Source organism: Panthera uncia, chromosome B1, assembly GCF_023721935.1.
Source record: "Panthera uncia isolate 11264 chromosome B1, Puncia_PCG_1.0, whole genome shotgun sequence".
In the NCBI taxonomy this organism is placed as follows: Eukaryota; Metazoa; Chordata; class Mammalia; order Carnivora; family Felidae; genus Panthera; species Panthera uncia.
The window spans coordinates 192,541,744-192,564,337 of record NC_064811.1 but is presented as its reverse complement, the minus strand read 5'-3'; the positions used below and the strand labels follow the sequence as shown (position 1 = coordinate 192,564,337).

Here is a 22,594-nt window from a genome sequence, read left to right as displayed (position 1 = left end):
GTTTGATAATTTTTGTTTCCTCCTGCAAGTCTTAGTATCTGAAACAGCTGGTTCCTTCAGCAGGTGTATGAGCAATAAAAAGAAATACGATTGTTTTTTTTTTTTTTTTCAAAAAGGCAATTTAACTTTCATTTCCACTTAGTTCTATCAAAATAAGAGATTTTATTAGTGCGATCCAAACTTCTGAGCAGCAAGGTCTATACGAGAAGAAGCCTCTCTTACACGGGTTCCAAGTAGAGACATTATCTGACTAAAAGCGTGACCCTGTTATCATTCCACACTGTACAAATCACACCGAGCATCCCGTTTTTGAAGTTATTTTTCACTTTAAAAGTCAGAGTACAGTTCTTGGGGTGCCTGGGTGGCTCAGTCGGTTAAGAGCCCGACTCTTAGTTTCGGCTCAGGTCATGATCTCACGGTGTGTGAGTTCAAGCCCCGCGTCGGGCTCCGCGCTCGACAGAGCAGAGCCTGCCGGGGATTCTCTCTCTCTCCCTCTCTCTCTGCCCCTCCCCCACTCACTCTCTCTGTCTCCCTCTCAAAAATAAATAAATAAAACTGAAAAAAACAAGTCAAAGTACAGTTCTGGATGTAGCCAGGCTGCCTGTGTTATTCCACCTCCCAAAATGGATCAGAAAAGCCTTTTAGGCAAACACGGTTTTGTCGTTCGGGGAGTCTGCCTCGGCCCGGCCCAGGCCCCGGGCTTCTCCAGACATCTCTGTGCAGAGGCCAGTGGCTCACACCCCTTCAGACAACACCCCGTGGCCACCACCAGCGCCCAGACGTGCCCTCTGACGGCCAGCCGCCTCCTCCACGGCCGACCCGCGGTGCAGGTGAGTGCATCCGCTCCCAAGATCCCAGCACCCAACCTTAAGATACGTTTCTGGGCTGTTTGTTCGAAGCCTCCCGTCTCGTGTGATGGGACCTCACAGGTAACTCAGAATCCATGAGACCGAGCGGCAGACCATTTCCTTTGCTTCCTAGACGAACACAATTCAGCTCAGGGTGCTGGCTCGTCTCAGTATTACGCCTGTTGCACAGAACACCCACCCGCATTTCAGCATGTATCTTGAACGTGTAATTCGTGCTGTGTCTCTGTCATCGGAAGACTTACGCACCTGACAGTCGTTTTATTGCCCAAGGGAAGTAGCTGGGTCTCCCTCTCTCAGACACGCACTCGTACGTGTGTTTATTCTCGGATACCGCTACCACGAACAGGGTTCCTCAAGCATCAGTTACTTTCTCTGTGAGATTGTACCATCCAAACCGCGGGGCCCTGAGAAATGAACTTCATTCCCAGCGAGAACGTCGGCGGCTCTGGAGGGCAGAGCCCCGGCACCCACCCACCTACCGTCTTGCTGAGGTAGCTGGTGCTGGTGTTCATGCACTGCTGGCCCTCACTGTTGCAGCAGCCTCCACATCTGTAGGCGGACACACACGGGGGTTTAAAGAAGGTGTTTGTTGCCGCTCCGAACTCCTTCCCCACATCTATACACACCTCACGCGGCAGGCACTGAGTCTTCCTCCACTCGCTGTCAATACCTGCCGGGTCACAGGGAAGGCCGTGAGTCACAACGAAGCCAGCGAGGGCCAGAAGCCTCTGGCAGTCGCCAGCGGCTTTCCATTTCAGAGTTCCAGATTTAAGCGCGAGATGTAACGTTACAAAAATATAAAAGGAGTCGACGGGATCCTAAGCTGCCCCGTGACCTGGAATATGATACGATATTTCACGGGGCGCCTACGGATATTTTCCTTGACACACGGATCTCTCCAGCCGTGTAACAAGCTAAAATTAGGATTATGCTTTCTTGAAACGACACCGATTTTCTACAGCACTTGTGCTCGGTTTTCTTTGCTTAAGAAGATGAAAATTTAATCATTTGCAGGACCCGCGGAGAGGAAGTCACGTTCTTCGGCTATAGCATGGACTGTTTTTGTGGTCTCCGAGCAAATATGAACGTGACTTAATTTTTCTTTTTAAACTGAGATATAAATGAGAAAATGGCTATGGGTTTGGACTGCGTTCAGAGATGGTTTTCAGGCAGGCTGCTTGGCAGCTTTGGGTAATGTCATGGCCGTGGCTGCTTGAAACGCAGGGGTATTTTCCATCAAGTGGGGCCTGGGTCCTGAACTAAGTGCTTTCGGGAAAGTCTAATTTTTCTGTTCCTTTGATACTCTCTCTTGGAATTCTGTTTACAGTGGGTTAGTGGGTTGGCCATAGCACTGCTGACCTTTTAACTGCTGCATTATAGGTGACGTACTTCTTACATGTTTTAGCTTGTTTTTCCCCTATTTGCCCTCAAGTAAAATTTTTAGAAAAAAAGCGTGGAAGCTATTGGTTACTCAACCGTGAAGCCATGCTGTGTGTGTTTGTTTTGGGAATAAATTGCAATCTCAAACCTTGAGAGCGATTCATATCTAACAACAGAAGGGACTTATTTTTTTAAAAGTAGCCCACCAATTTATACCATGCCACTTTACCCGGCATCGTAATTTTTTGTGACTCTTTCTGCTAGATCTTTTAGTAGCTTTCCCAGAGTCCAGCTATCAAGAAACAAGGCAAGAAGAAGTCATTGGAAAGATGATTTGGGGTGATTTAGAAATTCAGCATTTCTGAATCCAAATCAAAGAATTTCTGTGCAATTATTTTGTAAGACATAGAACGCTTAAATGCTTGCAGAGTGTGTAAAATATATCTTCACCTTTTGAAAATTTTGCATTGGGATATCACCTCAATTGAAAAAAAAAACGTGTTGATATGCATCCACATTTCTATTCTTTATATTTCGAGAAACCCTCTTAACCACTCACAGTGAAGTCATAAAACGCTATATTTTGAAAACCTTTATTTCTGTTGTCTGCTTTCAGCCCTAAAGGGCTTTAGTGGTACAAACACTGAAATTAAAAAGAAAGAAAACAGACTAGCAGCTTTCACTGGGCTGACTGAAGCTTATCAAATATTTTTCTTCCCATGCTTACTTTTCAAGATCTCCGCATTATAATGTGCTGCAGCAAATTTTACAGTGTCTTCTGTTCTTGCATTGATGTTGGGCTGTTCTTTATTATGTTGCCAGCCGCCTTTCCTTAACTGACACTTGTACATTTTCCAATATTCTGGGTAGAGTACGGTCATGAGTTCATCGACACTGGACACGGACCGCAGTCGCTCCTCCAGCTCTTTGCCGGCATATGCCTATCAAAGAAACACGCAAGATCGGTCATTTCTCAGATTAGGGGATTTGGAAATAATGCACGCAAAAAACCTGTAGGTTTAGTGTTACGTATGCCAGATCCTTATTAAAAATCAGGGTGCCTGGGGCGCCTGGGTTGGTTAAGCGTCCGACTTCAGCTCAGGTCATGATCTCACAGTTGGTGAGTTCGAGCCCTGCGTCGGGCTCTGTGCTGACAGCTCAGAGCCTGGAGCCCACTTCGAGTTCTGTTTCTCCCTCTGTCTCTGTTACTGACCTGCCCCTGCTCACACACTCTCTCTCTCTCTCTCAAAAATCAATAAACATTAAAAAAAATTTAAAAAAATCAGGGCGCCTGGGTGGCTCAGTCAGTTAAGTGTCTGACTCTTGGTTTCAGCTCAGGTCACGATCTCATGGTTCGTGGGATCCAGCCTCATGTTGGGCTCTGCGCTGACAGCACAGAGGCTGCTTTGGATTCTCTCTCTCCCCACTTCCCCTCCCCCCTCCTCACTCTCTCAAAATAAATTTAAAAATTTTAAAAAATATATTATCAATTATCCCTGAGTTTTAACTTTTCTTGGTAAAATTATATTCATATTTTAATTTGAATCAATACCACAATTAAAAATGAAATTAAGTACCACAACCAAATTTGGAAAATATATATTTGGGTCTTAAGACAAAAATTTTGTGAGACATAATTTTAAAAACAATTTCTAAAGTAGCCTGTTCGATATACAGTTTTACCTAATTGGCAAACTTTAAGTTGGAAAATTTATTCAAGCTCGTATTAGCCTTCAGCACATATAAACCATAGTCCGCTGTAATCCTTTGCTTCACTTTTAATTACCAGCATCAATATAATATAATTAAGCAGGATGCTTGGAATTAGGAATCTAATTTTACAGAAGTTACTTTAGAATAAATAATCCCATGAAGAAAGGGATTTCAACAAAAGTATCACATTTAGGTATGTATTTTGGTAGAACCTCCAAGTATTCCCAAAAATGTTGACACTGAAGATTTATTTTGCCACGAAAAAGACATGAAACAATCCAGAGAAGGTGAATTCTGCTTATACGTGATTGTCTACATTAGTGTATCCAATTAAGTTGAACTTTCCAAGTTATATTCAGGTAGTTACTGGGGCATCTGAGTGGCTCAGCTGGTTAAGTGTCCTATTTGGGCTCAGGTCATAATCTCACAGTTTGTGGGTTTGGGCCCTGCACTGGGATCTGTGCTGGTGATGTGGAGCCTGCTTGGGATTCTCTCTCCGCCCCCCTCTCTCTCGCACACACAATCTCTCTCTCTCACAAATTAATAAATAAACTGAAAACAATTATATTCAGGTATTTACCATAGCTATGAAAAACAACAGTTTTCTAAATCATACTTTGAAATTTGGGGAAAATAGGCATTATTTAACTTTGTATACAAAGTGAACTACAACATCAGAAGTTTAGTTTATGCTTTCATAAATATGGAGGTCTAAATATGGAAGTAAACACTTCGGACATTGGTTCTTCAAGTGGGGCGTGCACAGGGGTAAGCCGGAGAGCTGTTCAATGCAGGAACTGCCCCGCCTGTCTCAGATGGAGGTCAACAGTCCACATTCTAGCAGGTTACAGGTTTCTCCTTTCTAATTTCTGATGTACAAAATTGAAATATTTGCTTTGAAAAATCAAAATACTATTTAATTGAAAATCTTTTCACCGGGGCACCTGGGTGGCTCAGTCGGTTGGGCGGCCGACTTCGGCTCAGGTCACGATCTCGCGGTGTGCGAGTTCGAGCCCCGCGTCGGGCTCTGTGCTGACCGCTCAGAGCCTGGAGCCTGTTTCAGATTCTGTGTCTCCCTCTCTCTCTGCCCCTCCCCCGTTCATGCTCTGTCTCTCTCTGTCTCAAAAATAAATAAACGTTAAAAAAAAAAAATTAAAAAAAAAAAAAGAAAATCTTTTCACCATTACTTTGAATAATCAAAGTTATTCTGATGTAGGTGCTATTTGTACTGTGTTTTGAGAAACAGCATCTAACATGATTTCCTTTTATCATTATAGAGCCTCCTAAGCAGTAGATTATGAAATGTGTTCCTTTCTTTTAGATAATAAAATTGGCTATTAATTTCAGGATTTTCCCTGTCTTCATTAATTGTGTAATTGGGGCATATCACTTAATGTCTTTAGGTCTTTGTTTTCAAAATACCGATATTAATCCATTACCTTCTGGAATATGTAGGGTGATTGCTGACATGCCAGGCAGCTATACCCAGAGTAATTCCATTGGCAACATGGCGGGTGGGGATGGACAGATCCCAGCTTAAGCGAAAGTGACCACATATCCTCACACAGTCTCTCAACTCTTAATGAAATATTTGTCTCAAGAAAATCTCACACATGACACGGCATTCAAGACTCAAAATGTGTCGTAATGGAAAAGGATTGCAACTGGAAGGAAAGTTTGCAGACATACATGGGCCAATGTAGGGTCATTGCTACCAAAAGTGAAATGCTATGGATGGGTTTCTGGCTGCCTCTGCTTGCTTGAATAGCCCTTGAACCAACAGAAGCAGCACGGGTCTGTGTGACTGGTGGGTCCCCGGGATTCTTTTCTCCATAATTTGGCCAGAAATAAAGTCAGGATGTGACCTCAGCTGATCACATGAATCTCACAGGCACAGGCATGAGTGTGCACTCTGCCAGGAAGGGCTGTGGGACCACACTCCAGTGTTACACGCCACAATGAAATGTGCACCCCAGGCCATTAAGATAAAAGGTAGTAGCAAGGAGGGACTTCCAATTAAGTTATTATTTTAAGTTTTAATTTGTACTTCAAATTAAGAAGGGAAAATAACAGGGGTGCCTGGGTGGCTCATTCAGTTAAGCGTCCGATTCCTGATTTCAGCTCAGGTCATGATCTCCTGGCTTGGGAGTTCGAGCCCCGTGTCGGGCTCTGCACTGGGAGTGTGGAGCCTGCTTGGGATTGTCACTCTCCTCTCTCTCTCTCTGCCTCTCCCCTGCCTGCGCTTTCTTTCACTCTCAAGATAAATAAAAAGAAGGGAAAATAACAATACTTGTATCTATGACAGAAAACACTGTCACTCAGTAGACAAATAGGGGAAAAATATAAGCATAGCATTCCAAATAGAAAAAATGCAATATAAAAAAAATTGAGAAAAGAACCTAAAACCGAACCACAACAAAGGACTAGAAAATGAAAGTTATATTTAAGCTCTTAGGCTGAAAAAAGGCCTTTCTGAAGGTGAATGTAAAAATAAAATGTAAACTATCTGTATGGTAGCAAATACTGTAAACTAAATAAAAGACAGTAAAGTAGAAAAACTATTTGCAATATACAGGACAGATGGAGAAGGACTAGTATTCTTAAAATATCGCGTGAACATGATAATGACAAAAAAGTAAACAGGTACTTCAGTAGAAAAATGGGCAAAGATCTTAAATGGAATATTCACTAAGAACATATTAATTTGTTTTTGGTGATGGTAAAAAGCAGGAAGCTATAGTTTTTTTCAATCCTGGTGGGAGTATAAATTTGTACAGCTATTTAAGGCAAATGTGTTATTTCAAATTGAAAGGATTTAAAAAATACCTTCATTTTATACGGCACATTCACTTTGGAATTAAAATTTCCGACCGACAGAAGTGAGAATATAATTATGCCAGATGTATGTACAACTTCATCATGGGGCTGTCTATCATTATGAATGTGAAAAATAATCTATACAGATAATAATAAAAGGATATATTAAATAACATATAGCACAAACAGAAATTAGCACAGAAATGTAATAAAATGACATTATAAAATGATACATAACTGAGACATGTAAAGAGGTTCATAAATACTTTATGAAGAAGTACAGTATACAGTTTATACACAGTACGCACATTGTTTATACCTGTAGTACAGTCTTGTTTATAAAACCAAATTTATGTAGAGATAGTATGCATACGTGTGTGTTTATAGACAAGAGTAAAAAATGCAGCAAAAATAGATCTATCTTTCCATCTATCTATACATATCCTATCCAAATTACAGGATGTAAGGTATTATGTCCTTCTTCATATATTTACGTACTTTAAATTAAAAAAAAATGTACATATATAACTTTTACTAGCAGAATGAAAATTTAAAAGTAATCATCTTGGGGCGCCTGGGTGGCTCAGTCAGTTAAGCGTCCGACTTCAGCCCGAGTCATGATCTCGCGGTGAGTTCAAGCCCCGTGTCGGGCTCTGTGCTGACAGCTCAGAGCCTGGAGCCTGCTTCTGATTCTGTGTCTCCCTCTTTCTGCCCCTCCCCTACTCATGTTCTGTCTCTCTCTGTCTCAGAAATAAATAAACATTAAAAAAAAATTAAAAAAAAAAGTAATCATCTTGGGGCATCTGGGTGGTTCAGTCGGTTAAGTGTCTGACTCTTGATTTTGGCTCAGGTCATGATCCCATGGTCATGAGATATGGTGCCCTGGGTCAGGCGCCATGGAGCCTGCTTAATATGGTCTCCCTCCCTCTCTCTGCCCTCCCCTGCTTGTACTCTCTTTCTTTAAAAAAAAAATAATAGGAGCCTCTGGGCAGCTCAGTCAGTTAACCATCTGACTTTGACTCAGGTCATGATCTTGCTGTTGGTGGGTTTGAGCCCCGTGTTGGGCTCTGCTCTAACAGTTCACAGCCTACTTGGGATTCTTTCTCTCTCCCTTTCTCTCTGCTTCTCCCCCACTTGCGCTTTCTCTCTCTTTCAAAATAAATAAATAAACTTAATTTTTTAAAATAATAATAACAATAATAAAGAAAATAAAAATAATCATCTTTAAGTGTACTGGCAGGGCACAGTATCAGCAGTTAGTTCAGCCTTCATTGGCTTTACTCTTTTGTCTCCACAGAGCGTGCCTTTCAAATATTACCTAATGTATAGCAACCACTGCCAAAAGCAGAAGCTATGACAGACAAAATGGTATAAAAATAGCTTGATACTGAGCAATTAATTGACTTATTCCCATGAGACTTCAGTCATTGTATCTGTGTAAGAAAAAGAAGCTATCCAGATTTCCATCCTGGCTAAAGACCTTACTTAATGGAGTATCATTAGATTTCATTTGAGTCTCCCTTTGCTCTGTAAAATGGGAATGATGATACCTTCCTCACAGAATTTTTATGATGATCCAAACAGACATTTGATATAGAAGTATCAAATCTTACAGTTAAGGGTGGAATTACTTGTCATTATAACATCATTAGAGATGAAACAGTACAGAAACTGTTTTTTAGATAAATTGAAATTTTTACTCAGTTTTGGACTATAACTCTCAGTATTGTACCAGTTCTGGGATGATATTTCTTTTCCTCTGTCTTCTCCATTTTTGTTCTAACTAAGCAGCAACCTAGGAATTCAGCATCGTCAGCTAAGTGACAGGGCTATTGAGTGAATCCAGAGAAGACCCAAATATTAAGATTAGATAATACCAGCTCACCATGGTATCTTCATATTCTACTTTCTTTTTTTTTTTTTTTTTTAATTTTTTTTTTCAACGTTTTTTATTTATTTTTGGGACAGAGAGAGACAGAGCATGAACGGGGGAGGGGCAGAGAGAGAGGGAGACACAGAATCGGGAACAGGCTCCAGGCTCCGAGCCATCAGCCCAGAGCCTGACGCGGGGCTCGAACTCACGGACCGCGAGATCGTGACCTGGCTGAAGTCGGACACTTAACCGACTGCGCCACCCAGGCGCCCCTTCATATTCTACTTTCAGTGAATTAGAAGGGGGCCCAGTAACCTAGAATGAGTTCTGAACCTGGGACGCATTCAAATCTTTCAAGTAGAAGTCAAGTAAAAGTCAAGTTCTTTCTCAAAGCTTTCTTTCTTTTTCTTTCTTTCTTTCTTTCTTTCTTTCTTTCTTTCTTTCTTTCTCCTTCCTTCCTTCCTTCCTTCCTTCCTTCCTTCCTTTAAATGTTTCTTAATTTTTGAGAGAGGGAGAGAGTGAACAGGGGAGGAGCAGAGAGATAGGGAGACAGAATCTGAAGCAGGCTCCAGGCTCTGAGCTGTCAACACTGAGCCCAACGTGGGGCTCAAACTCACAAGCCGCGAGATCATGACCTGAGATGAAGTCAGATGCTTAACCAACTGAACCACCCAGGCGCCCCTCAAAGCTTTCTTTTTTTTTTTGGTTGGGGGAGGAGCCTGGGTGGCTCAGTTGGTTAAGCGTCCGACTCTTGATATGGGCTCAGGTCATGATCTCTTTGTTTATAGGATTGAGCCCCTGGCTCTGTGTTGGCATTGCGCAGCCTGCTTGGGATTCTCTCTCTCCCTCTCTCTCTGCCCCTACCCTGCTTGTACTCTCTCTCTCTCAAAATAAATAAATATTTTTTAAAAACTAAAAACTTTTTTTTTAAATTGCAATATAATTAACATACAATGTTATATTAGTTTCAGGAGTGCAACATAGTGATTCAACAGTTCTTTCCATTACTCATTGGTCACCACAGTAAGTGTAGTCACCATCTGTCACCAGATAATGTTATCACAGTATTACTGACTATATTCCCATGTGTTGTTTCAATCTCCATGACTTATTTATTTTATAACTGAAAGTTTGTATCGCTTAATCTTCTTTATCTGTTTCAACCATCCCCACACCCACCTCCCCTCTGGCAACTACCAGTTTGTTCTCTGTATTTAAGAGTGCTTGTTTTGTTTTTTAGGTCCCACATTTCCATATAAGTGAAATCATATGGTATTTGTCTTTCTCTGTCTGACTTACTGCACTCAGCATAATACCCTCTCGGTCCATCCATGTTATTGCAAATGGAAAGTTCTCATTCTTTTTTATGGCTAAGGAATACTCCGTTAAGTGTGTGTACCTCCACACATCACATCTTTATCCACTCATCTTTTGATGGACACTTGGGTTACTTCCTTATCTTGGCTATTGTAATATTTTTTAAAAATGTTTACTTATTTCTGAGAGAGACACAGAGACAGGGCATAAGAGGGGGTGGGGCAGAGAGAGAGGGAGATACAGAATCTGAAGCAGGCTCCAGGCTCTGAGCTATCAGCACAGAGTCCGACGCAGGACTCAAACCCACAAACTGTGAGATCATGACCTGGGCCAAAGTTGGACACTTAACCAGCTGAGACACCCAGGCGCCCCTCTTGGCTGTTGTAAATAATGCTGTAATAAACACAGGAGTACATGTATCTTTTGAAATTAGTGTTTTCATATTCTTGGGTAAAGTCCTAGAATTACTGGATCGTATGGCATTTCTCATTATTTGAGGAACCTCCATACTGTTTTCCACAGTGGTTGTACACATTTACATTCCCACCAACAGCCCACGAGGGTTCCTGTTTCTCCACATCCTCACCAACAGTTGTTATTTGTCTTTTTGATACTAGCAATCCTGACTGGTACGAGTAGTATGTCATTGTGGTTTTAATTTGCATTTCTTTGATGACTAGTGATGTCGAGCACCTTTTCATGTGTCTGTTGGCCATTTGTATGTCTTTAGAAAAATGTCTATTCAGGTCCTCTTTCCATTTTATTAATCAGATTGATTTTTTATGGTATTGAGTTGTATAAGGTGTTCATATATATTGGATATTAATCCCTTATCAAATATATCATTTGCAACTATCTTCTCCCACTCAGAAAGTTGCATTTTCATTTTGTTGATGATTTCTTTTGCTGTGCAAAATCTTTATTTTGGTGTAGTTCCAATAGTTCCCTTTTTGCTTTTGTTTCTCTTGCCTGAGGAGACGTATCCATAAATATGTGGCTATGGCTGACGTCCAAGAGATTACTGCCTAGGTTTTCTTTTTGGAGTTTGACGGTTTTAGGTCTTACGCTTAAATCTCTAATCCATTTTGAATTTGTTTTTGTATACGGCATAAGAAAGGGGTCCGATTTCATTCTTTTGCAGGTAGCTCTTCAGTTTTCCCAACACCACTTTTTGAAGAGACTTTTTCTCCATTGCATATTTTTGCCTACTTTGTCATAAATGAATTGACCATATAACTGTGGGTTTATTTCTGGATTCTCTATTCTGTTCCATTGGTCTATGGGTCTATTTTTGTGCCAGTACTGCACTGTTTTGATTAGGTTACTATAGCTCTGTGGTACATCTTGAAGCCTGGGGTTGTGATACCTCCAGGTTTGTTATTTCTCAAGATTGCTTTAGCTATTTGAATTCTTTTGTGGTTCCATACAAATTTTAGGACAAATTTATTTGTCATAGTTCTGTGAAAAATGCTATTGGTGTTTTGATAGAAACTGAACTGAACATGTAGATTTCTGGGTAGTATAGACATTTTAACAATATTAATTCTTCCAACCAATGAATATGGAATGTCTTTCCATTTGTTTGTGTCATCTTCAATTTCTTTCATTGATATTGTAGTTGTCAGAATATAGATAGGTCTCTCTCCTCCTTGGTTACATTCATACCTAGGTATCTTATTCTTTTTGGTGCCATTTTAAATGGGATTATTTTCTTAATTTCTCTTTCTGCTATTTTGTTACTAGTGTATAGAAATGAAACACATTTTTGTATATTAATTTTGTATTCTGTGACTTTTCTGAATTCATTTATCAGTTTTAATAGTTTTTTGGTGGAGTCTTCAGGGTTTTCTATATATAATATGTCATCTGCAAATTGTGATTATTTCTTCCTTACCAATGTGGATAGCTTTGTTTCTTTTTCTTGTCTGATTGTGTTGGCTAGGATTTCCATTACTATGTAGAATAAAAATATTGAGAGTGGGCATTCTTGTCTTGTTTTTGATTTTAGAGGAAATGCTCTCAGTTTTTCACCACTGAGTATGATGTTAGCTGTGGGTTTTATATATACAGCCTTTATTATGTTGAGGTATGTTCCCTCTAAACCAATTTTGTTGAGAATTTTTATCATGAATTGAATGCTGTATTTTGTCATAGGCTTTTCCTACATCTATTGAGATGATCATAAAGTTTTAACCTTTCCTCTTGTTAATGTGACATATCACATTGATTGACTTATGAATACTGAACCACCCTTGCATCCCTGGAATAAATCATACCTGACCATGGTGAATTATCCTTTTAATGTGTTGTTGAATTTTGTTTGCTATTTTGTTGAGGAATTTTGCATCAGAGATATTTACCTGTAGTTCTGTTGTTTGTTTGTTTGTTTGTTTTTGGAGTGTCTTTATAATCAGGGTAATACTGACCTTGTAGAATAAATTTGGAAGTTTTCCTTCCCCTTATATTTTTTGGAATAGTTTGAGAAGAACAAATGTTAACTCTTCTCCAAAATTTGGAAGCATTAATCTGTGAAGCCATCTGGTCCTGGACTTTCATTTATTGGGAGCTTTTTGATTACCAATTTAATTTCATTACTAGCAATCTGTATCAAAGTTTCTACTTCTTATTCATTTCTAGAAGATGCATATTTCTAGGAATGTATCCATTTCTTCCTGGTTGTCCAGTTTATTGATAAATAATTTTTCATAATATTCTCTTGTAATTCTTTGTATTTCCGTGGAGTTTGTTCTTATTTCTCCTTCTTCAATTCTGATTTTATTTATTTGAGTCCTCCCTCTTTTTCTCTTGATGAATCTGGCTAAATATTTTCAATTTTGCTTATCTTTTCAAAGAATCAGTTCTTAGTTTCACTGATTATTATTGTTTTGTCTTTTCTTCCTTTGCTTCTCCTTTAATCTTTAAAACTTCACTCCTACTAGCATTGAGCTTTGTTCCTCTTGTTCTGGCTCCTTCAGGTGTAAGGTTAGGTTGTTTATTTGAGAATTTTCTTGTTTCTCAAGGTAGGCCTGCATTGCTATATGTAAACGCTTTCTTGAGTGTTTATGTTCACCAGTGTTTTCCAGCATTTTGAAGTCATTTGCTTGAATGGTTGACATATTCCTTTTATTTTCCAAAGCAATGTGGTATGTCTTAAAATAGAAAGTGTTTTAAAAACGGATATTCAACTGTAATAAAAAGCTTCAAGTAATCTAAAGATAAATCTGGTTTTGTATTCTGTTCTGGAGGGCTCAATTAGGAGGTTCTAGTGATGACTCTTATCTAACGTTCAGCATGTATACATTTGCAAAGAGCAACCTATGTGACAATCAGTGGAGGATATTGAGGTGCTGTGGAAGTCAAGCTGAGTGTGCAGTGTCAAAGGCACGTACCTAAAACACATTCCCTTCTTAATGTAACAGGAGAATGATGATTCCAGAAGTGACACGATGAGAACAAACTTTGGGGGTTTACCTGCAATCTGTAAACCCACTTCATTATAAAGAATCATAACATGAAGTGAACGCTTGAGGTAGCATCGGCTGTGGACCCTAATTGACTTTACATTGTACACATATGGCTTACAAAATCTAGATTTCCTCTTGCTTCTCTGTGTTGACTAGGGGTTGTTCAGATGTCTGTTTGGGAGAAATCACGAGGGCACAGAGGTTGTCCTTCCTTTCCCCAAATGTAACAACCCAGAGAGTCAATGATAAGTAGGAAGTCACCTAGGATTGTCAGTAATGGCCTGGCATTTGTCAATGAGTAGAAATAAGTTAAAAAAAAAAATCCCACCAATCCAATGTCAATAATCCCTTCAAACAACAATCTTAAATTATTGCTACACTATATATAAATTTGGTACTCATTTAATTTATGAAGCTGAAAATTCATGAGGAAATGGACATATTTTAATTATGGAAAATTTTCTTTCGCTTAAAAGGATATACTCTTATCAAATCGTAATCATCAGAACTGAAAGAGTGGGCACGGGTCCATCCATCAAAGATAGGTTTGGTCACACTAGTGTATTTTCATGAAGCAGCTAAAATGGTCATAGGCAATTTGTTTAGTTGTCCAATATATTTATATTTGGGGGGAGAGGAGATAACTTACTATGCAAACTGGAAAATAAGAGATACTTACATTTTTTTCTTTAAATGTATTATCTTTAAAAAAGTCTGGCTTAAGTAATATATTTTTTAAAATGTACATTTTCATGGATAATTTCATAAAACAAAGTAAAAAGAAAATTATTTGGTCAATTATCAGTTTATTAAGACAAGAAATTTACTAAAAAAGTTTAAAAGAAAGTATTTTTCATGTTATTCATCACATGCATCATTCCTTTGTCCTAAGAAACCAAATTATCAGTAAGGATCAATCTATTGTAAGGCAATTATCGAGATCAATAACTCTACACTACCATTGGCTTTTCTTTCTTTCTTCCTTTCTCCCTCCCTCCCTCCCTCCCTTTCTTTCTTTCTTTGGAAATAAGGTCAGATCCTATCATTAGAATAAGTAGTTGTTGAAATCATTCTTCCCCTAACATAACAAAGGAACTTGCTTATTCAGTCCTTCTTAACAGTGGCGGTTGCAGGACACGTGAACTGTGAGTTGTTCTGTTTCCTTCAGATAACTATCCACGCTAGGCAAATTTGGAAGTCTTAAAATTATATGTCGATTAATGAAAAATACCTTTTTAAAGCAAAATCTGGGCAAGGTGCTGGAATGTAGAAGGTTTTGGATTTGAAAAATCATCTAATACATAGTTGTAAAATTTCTTTTTTAAAATCTCCCTTTAGTAGAGAGTCATAAATAAATATATAAAATCAAATGATATCCTTCTAAGGAACAGAAACTTTTAAATGTTCTAAATGACCTTAGCAAATCATTTCACCTAATGTTTCAGTGAAGGTGTCAGAGTCAGGTTCTTTCCCCCACAGGTCACCCATCATCCATGTCCACACCAACCTGATGTGCCACAGATAGGTAACCCTGGAAGCAGACATTTAAATTTTGGTTTAATATCGGAAGTGTTTGGGAGTTTTACGTTTTAATTTTTTGCCTAATCCTCCGAAAATGTTTTGTTACAAATTTTGAAAATAAAGCCATAATAAAAAATGGAATCTTTTCATATCTATTATTGATAGCATAAATTGTTTTTTCAAAAAAGAAAAGGCATCCGGGCCAGAGCACTTCTTACTAGACTCATCGCTGAAGACAAAGGAAACAAAAGCAAACATGCACTACTGGGACCTCATCAAGATAACAAACTTCTGCACAGTGAAGGAAATAATCAACTAAAAGGCAGCCTACAGAATGGGAGAAGATATTTGCAAATGGCATATCTGATAAAGGGTATCCCAAATCTATAAAGAACTTATCAAACTCAATACCCCAAAACAAACAACCCAGTTAAGAAATGGACAGAAGACACGAATAGACACTTTTCCAAGGAAGACATCCAGATGGCTAACAGACACATGAAAATATACTCAACATCACTCATCAGCAGAGAAACACAAATCAAAATTACAATGAGATACCACCTCATACAATGAGATACACCTCATACCTGTCAGAATGGCTAAAATTAACAACACAAGAAATAACAGGTGTTGGCAAGGATGCAGAGAAAGGGGAACCTTCTTGCACTTGTTGATGAGAATGCAAACTAATGCATCCACTCTGGAGGACAGTATGGAGGTTCCTCAAAAAACTAAAAATAGAACTACCCCGCAATCTAGCAATTGCTTTAGGTATTTACCCAAAGGATACAAAAATACAGATTTGAAGGGGTACATGCACCCTGATGTTTACAGCAACAGTACCAACAACAGCCACACTATGGAGAGAGCCAAAATGTCCATCAACTAATGAATGGATAAAGAAGTCGTGGTATACATATATGATGGAATATTACTCAGACACCAAAAAAATGAAATCTTGCCATTTGCAACAACATGGATGGAGCTAGAATGTGTTACTGTAAGTGAAATAAGTCAATCAGAGAAAGACAAACACTATATGATTTCACGCATATGTGGAATATAAAAAACAAAACAGATGAACATATGAGGAGTGGGGGAAAAAAGAGAAGAGAGGGAAACAAACCATAAGAAACTCTTAATGATAGAGAACCAGCTGAGGATTGACAGAGGAAGAGGGGGGAGACGGGATAGATACGTGAAGGGTATTAAGGAGGATGCTTATGATGAGCACCTGGCATTGTATGGAACTGATATCACTGAATTCTACTCCTGAAACCAATATTGCACTGTAAGAAAAGTATGTGTGGAAGCATTTAAAAAGTCACTCCTTTAGTTTATCAGATTAAAAAATCAAATACTTGTTTCATCATCTAAGTAGACTCTTAGAAAATGCTTTAAATCTTCATTTCCCATTACTGCCGAGACAACTTTCTAATTTAATGCCAAAGTAGGCAGTCACATCTGCATAATGCACACAATGGATACGATCACTCTGTATACACTACTTTCCTACACATACCTTGAGAAACCTACACACACTGAGAACCACTCCTTGCCAATTATTTACAAACAGAATTGGTTTTCCTTACTTGTAGAATGACAAAACCATTTTAGAACTGTTAATTGCAACCTGTGTCCATATATATATGATGGCAAAGATATCACCAGATGGATGAAGCCAAAGATAATGTTTTTACTGACAACAGGGTAATTCCAAGGAACTAAAACTTAGGACTCTAGCATTCCAATATATGCATATTGTAGAACAGTGGCTCTCCACCAGTAGGGTCATTTGGCAACATCATCTGCAGACATTTTCATTTTCAGAACTATGGGGTGATGCTCCTGGCAGTAGTTAAGTGAAGGCCAAGAGTGCCACCAACCATTCTACAATGTACGATCCCTACAAGAAAAGGATAATCCAGGCCAACACTCACTGGTGCTGCTGTTGGTAAACTCTGCAGCTGCGTAAGAGTGGGCTTTGTCATTTATTAGCCTCTTAAGAACATGTCAGAAGGCTGAAAATTTGCATGAATTTTACCTTTTAAAATCCCTACAGACATCAGAATGAGTAAATGAATGGATCTAAAACACCACCAGCAGGTGGACTTAGTAACATTCTTAGTGAGATTTATTTATCATCCAGGGTAACATCTCATTTTTCTTTTTGCATAAGCATTTCTCAACACCATTCCTTTGTTTCATAAAGAGAAGAGAATGTACCAGTTCAGACACAGTCTTTCTAGGTAAGGAAATTCAAAACATTTCATAATTATTTTCCTTTGATTGCTTTAATTTTTTTGAAGACTAAACTAATTTCAAGAACATCTGATACATTTAATTTTGAAATTAAAAAATGTAATAGGTTATTATAATATCCCTTTCCAGTACATTTTTTCTTTGCTATTTTAAAGGCCAATTTATGTTAATGCTATTTAATCTTGGAAGTAATACTAATAATGCTTTAAAAAATCTTTAATGAAGAACATTCACACAGGAGAGTGAACAAATGACACAGTTTTGATAAATTTTTACCAACTGAACATACATGTGTAATCACGCCCAGATCAAGATACAGAGCATCGACCACATTCCAGATACTTCCTTTATTCTCCTCAGTGACAATTCTCCTCCAAATATTGCCATTTTGTTACCTTTAGACATTTCTGTTTTCTACCAACATAGTTTTTTGTCTTTTTCAACTTTACATAAATGGTATCCAGTAACATAAAATATTTTCTGTCAGGTCCTTTTTCTCACCCTTATGTTTGTGACATTGATCTCCATTGTTTGAAGCAGCTGGTTTTCCTGCTGTGTCTTTTCTCATTGTCTGCACTGCAAGTTATTAATCTAGTCTACCCTCAGCATGTCTTGTGATGAACATAATATGCATGGGGGGTCTATAAATAGAAACAGGAATGGCGGTTCATGAGGTATGCATATATGTAGCTTATAGTAATGGCCATTTTCCAAAATAATCTTACCAATTTACACTCCTGCAGGCTGTATATCAGAATTCCTGGTTCCATATGTTTGCCAATGACTAACGGTGTTTGGTGTTTAATTTTAGCTATTTCCATGAGGTTGTGATAATATTCTGTTGTGGTTTTAATGTGTAGCACACCTCGATGAATATGTTGACCACTCTCATATTATTTGGATATTAGGTAATCCTCTTTTAAAAAGTACCAATTAAAAGTTTTTTATTCATTTCTGTTGGCTGTCTTATTTGTCACTGATTTGTAAGAGCTCTTAATGACCCTGGATACAAATCCTTTGTTGAATATGTGTATTGTTAACATCTTCTTCCAATACAAAACTTGTATTCTCATGCTCTCAGTGGTGTTTGCTAAGAGAAATTAAAGAAAATCCAAATAAAGGAAGAGACCTACCATGTTCACAGATTGGAACATTCAGTATCACCAATTGATAATCCTCCCCATGCCGATCTACAGTACATTAATGCAATCCCAGCAGAATTTCTTGTAGAAATTTCAAGCTGACCTCAAAGTGTGTGCAAAGAGTCAGAATAACTAATTTTATTTGGAAAAAGAAGAACAAAGTTGGAAGACTCCTATGATCAGGTCTCAAACTCTGTAGGGTAATCAGGACAGTGTGATACTGGCTTAAGAAATGACTGATAAGTTAGAATAGAGAGTGCAGAAACAAATAAAAAATTTCTGTACTGATGATCGAAAGATGTTAGACTAAAGTGCCAAGGCAAATAAACGCAGAAGGGGTAGTCCTAGGCGGTGCTAGGACAATCTGTTAATCATATGCCAATACGAAAACAGAGCAAAACCACAACCCCCAAACCCCCAAAAGCAGAAAACAAAACCACTTCCTTCTCACTAGTCTCATAAGTTAATACAAAATAGATCACGTACTTCAGGGTAAGCATTAAAACTGCAAAATGTTGGGGCGCCTGGGTGGCGCAGTCGGTTAAGCGTCCGACTTCAGCCAGGTCACGATCTCGCGGTCTGTGAGTTCGAGCCCCGCGTCAGGCTCTGGGCTGATGGCTCGGAGCCTGGAGCCTGTTTCCGATTCTGTGTTTCCCTCTCTCTCTGCCCCTCCCCCGTTCATGCTCTGTCTCTCTCTGTCCCAAAAATAAATAAAAAACGTTGAAAAAAAAAAATTAAAAAAAAAAAAAAACTGCAAAATGTTTAGAACAAAATGTAGTTTCACCTTTGCAAGTTGGATTAGGCCACAGTACCTTGGATATGATATCAAAAACACAATTTATAAAAGAAAATATGGTAGATTGGACTTTATCAAAATGGAGACTTTTGTTCTTCAAAAGATATCATTAAGAACATCAGAACACAAGCCAAACATGGAGATAAAATGTCTGAACATCACGTTGCTGATAAAGAACTTGCATCCAGAATATACATAAGAAATTTTCCAAATAAAAAAAGACAACCCAAGTTTAAAAAGGTGGGAGGCAAAAGACGTGAATAGATGTTTCTCCTAAAAAGATATTCAGATAGATAATAGGCATGTGAAACGATGGTAAGCATCATTAGTTACTAAGGTAAGTTATGCAGATCAAACCACAAACCACTAGAATGGCTATAATCCAAAAGAATCACATACCAGTACTGGTGAGGATGTGGAGAAATGACAACCCATATATTGTTCATATGAATGTACAATATGCACCCTGGAAGTTAGTTTGACAGTTTCTTAAGGAACTGAACAAATACTTATCATATGGCCCAGAAATTCCACTGCTAGTGGAGTGTCCACACAAACACCTGTATGTGAATTGTTCACTGTCACATGATGCATAATACACCCAAACTGGAAAAAAACGTTACAAACCCGTCACCTGGCTAAATATGAGAAAAATGTGTTATACTGATATAATGGGACAACTTTCAGTTGAAAAGAATAGACTATGGATACATACTACATAACTGATGCACCTCAAAAACATTATGCTAACTGAAAAGAGCCAGACACAAAAGACTATGCAGTATATAATCCCATTTATAAGGAATTTCTGGAAATTGCAAAACTGTAGAAAGTGAACACGAATTGGTGATTACCTGAGCCTGGGTGTGGGGGCAGGGATTGACTAAACACAAGGGTGCTTTTTGGGGCAGGAAAGATAGAAAACTGGATCGTGATGGTCGCTGTAGGTCTATAAATCATGATCTACTTACAGTGAGTACATTTTATGGTATGCAAATTATTCTGCAATAAAGCTGTTAAAAAATGAGATTCTTCTCAATCTCCCCTTGTGCGGAGCACCGGGTGGTGGCAGTGGGGAATCACTATACTGCACACCTGAACCTAGTATTACACTGTATGCTAACTAAGTAGAATTTAAATACAAACTTTAAAAAATGAGATTCTTCAACAAAATGAGGGAAGAAGCCAAGAAAAAGACATACGGCCCCGGAGATTAGCAGTCGCATACTGGAAAGGCACAAAGAACTGTACAAACTGAAAATAGTGGCAGAGAGAAGCCTCCAGGAGAGAAAAAAAAGAGAGAGAAAAATATATAATTTCTAAATTAACTTCTATGTTTTGTTACCAATTTTCAGTAGACTTTTATAATTATTTTAGAATATCTGGAGAAAATTTGTGGCAGGGACAAGCAACCTATGAAATAATTATTGTACAAGAAGAAAAACTACTCAACAGTGAATAGTACAGTGCATGAAAAAGTAAACAATGTATGTTCCACCCCAAATTTAGATGTACTGTAGCTCCTTTAAGATGATGGATGGGTAAGGGGTGCCCGGGTGGCTCAGTCCCTTAAGCGTCTGACTTCAGCTTAGGTCACAATCTCAGGGTTTATGAGTTTGAGCCCTGAATCTGGTCAGATCCTCTGTCTCCCTCTCTCTCCTCCCCTCCCCCATTTGTGCTCGCTTGCTCTCTCTCTCTCACTCTCAAAATAAACATTAAAAAATCCCTACCACTTAAAAAAAGATGATGGATGGATAAGAAGTGTGTTTATTTAATACAGAGAATAATCAGTGGCAGGTGTATAAAAGGGATAAAAGGAGGGATACAGACCAGATCCTTATATTCTTTAATAACAAGCCAATAGAGGAAATACAAATACAAAAAATCAAGAGAGAGTGCCAAAATATGGAGGTAACGGCCAATAGCAACCATTAAAAGGAAAGAGACTGTATCTGGAGAACAGGATTAAGAACAAGAGAGGCTGTGGCAATAGTTTTTTCATTAGTAGAGCTATGAAACTATTTTACCTTTAACTTTCCTAATGTATCACTTAATCAAAAGTTAAATTTTCAATCATTGAAGAATTTGGTTGAAATGTATAGCCCAACATTTTAGCCTATGAATCACACAACAGTCAGTGGGTTTTAAAATCCTCCATAATTCATATCCAACTTTCTACACACCTTCCCCCCCCCCATTCCCCGACATGATTCTGTACCAAATGATTCTCATCGTGCCCATGTGTAATTTGCTTCTTAATGCAACCCCTCTTCAAACTACTTCTTTCCTTTTCTCATCCATCAAAAAGGTACCAATTATTCAAGGCCATGTTTATGTATTAATTTCATCTTGAGTTTTTCTTCAGCCATTCTGAAGTTCAGAGAACTTCACATCTTGGCTCTTGATTATTCACTCTTTTAATGTGGGGCAACTGTAGCCATCATTATTCAACAATTACTTGCTGAATTCTCCTTGTGTGTGAAAAACCATTCTTTTTGTGGACATGGACATTGGAAAACAGATTTGAGGGCTACTGAGTTCTAAAATGTAGAATACGTGGTTTATATTAGCAAAGTGAGGGAGAGGGAGATGTCCGTGTGAGTACAGAGATTCTGGAATGAGTGCCAAAAGGTGAAAAGAAGAATGCTATGGGAGGACCAGATTTGGCTGGGGGCAAATAATGATTCACCTGGGACATTCCAGGTGAGAAGCATTTAAGACATTCATGTGCCAACCCTGAGTTGGCAGTAGAACAGTGACTCTACCAATCAGAAGAAGTCTATCCTGTGAATATAAATATGACACCTGTCTGTGTGTCTAGTTGGTAAATGAAGCCATGTGTGTGGCTGAGATTCCCTCAGAAAAGGATACAGAGTGAGCAGAGCCACAGAGAACCCAGGCTGGGAGCTCCGAGACCCGACTGTTCAGATTCCAGAGAGTGAACCAGTGAAACACCAAAAGGAGAGGTAGGAGGAGGTGGTGTCATAAAATTTAAGGTAGAAGAAAGTTTCTGAAAGGAGGGAATGGTTTAAAACGAAAGTTACATTTGTCTGCATCCATTGTAAGATGACAGCTGGAACCATCAGAAGGACTAGAACAAAGGTGGTGATTTCATCCGTGGAGTTCAGGGCAGAGCCAGACAAAATAAAAAGGGGTCGATTCGTTGAAGGATGAATTACCCAGGAGAATGGGAATTTCCCTAACCAGTTCTTGCTGATTTGTTAAAAGAATAAACTTAAGTTTGCGGTAGGGGTGGGGGGGGGCATCTAGGTTGGTTTGAGGGACTCTTAGTAGGTTCTTAGGGGAGCCAAATAACATCACTCAAAAAACATGTGACTCGCCAGTTTTTGAGGATAGATTTCAAAACCACCTCATCTTTCTGGAGAATCTATGAAAGTAGAATGCCTCAGCATTGCTCAGATAGCCAGGAGGTGAAG

At 38.7% G+C, this 22,594-nt stretch overlaps 1 protein-coding gene across 1 annotated transcript in view; it reads right to left on the bottom strand.

The window, feature by feature from the left end:
- The window catches only part of VEGFC (vascular endothelial growth factor C), a 106,315-nt gene that overhangs the window by 32,975 nt on the left and 50,746 nt on the right, over nucleotides 1–22,594 (bottom strand). Inside the window, exons 2-3 of the mRNA XM_049631795.1 lie at nucleotides 2,977–3,190; nucleotides 1,349–1,539 (exon numbers count right to left, since the gene is read on the bottom strand). Coding sequence (XP_049487752.1) covers nucleotides 1,349–1,539; nucleotides 2,977–3,190 — 405 coding nt within the window. The remainder of the gene's footprint in view (nucleotides 1–1,348; nucleotides 1,540–2,976; nucleotides 3,191–22,594) is intronic.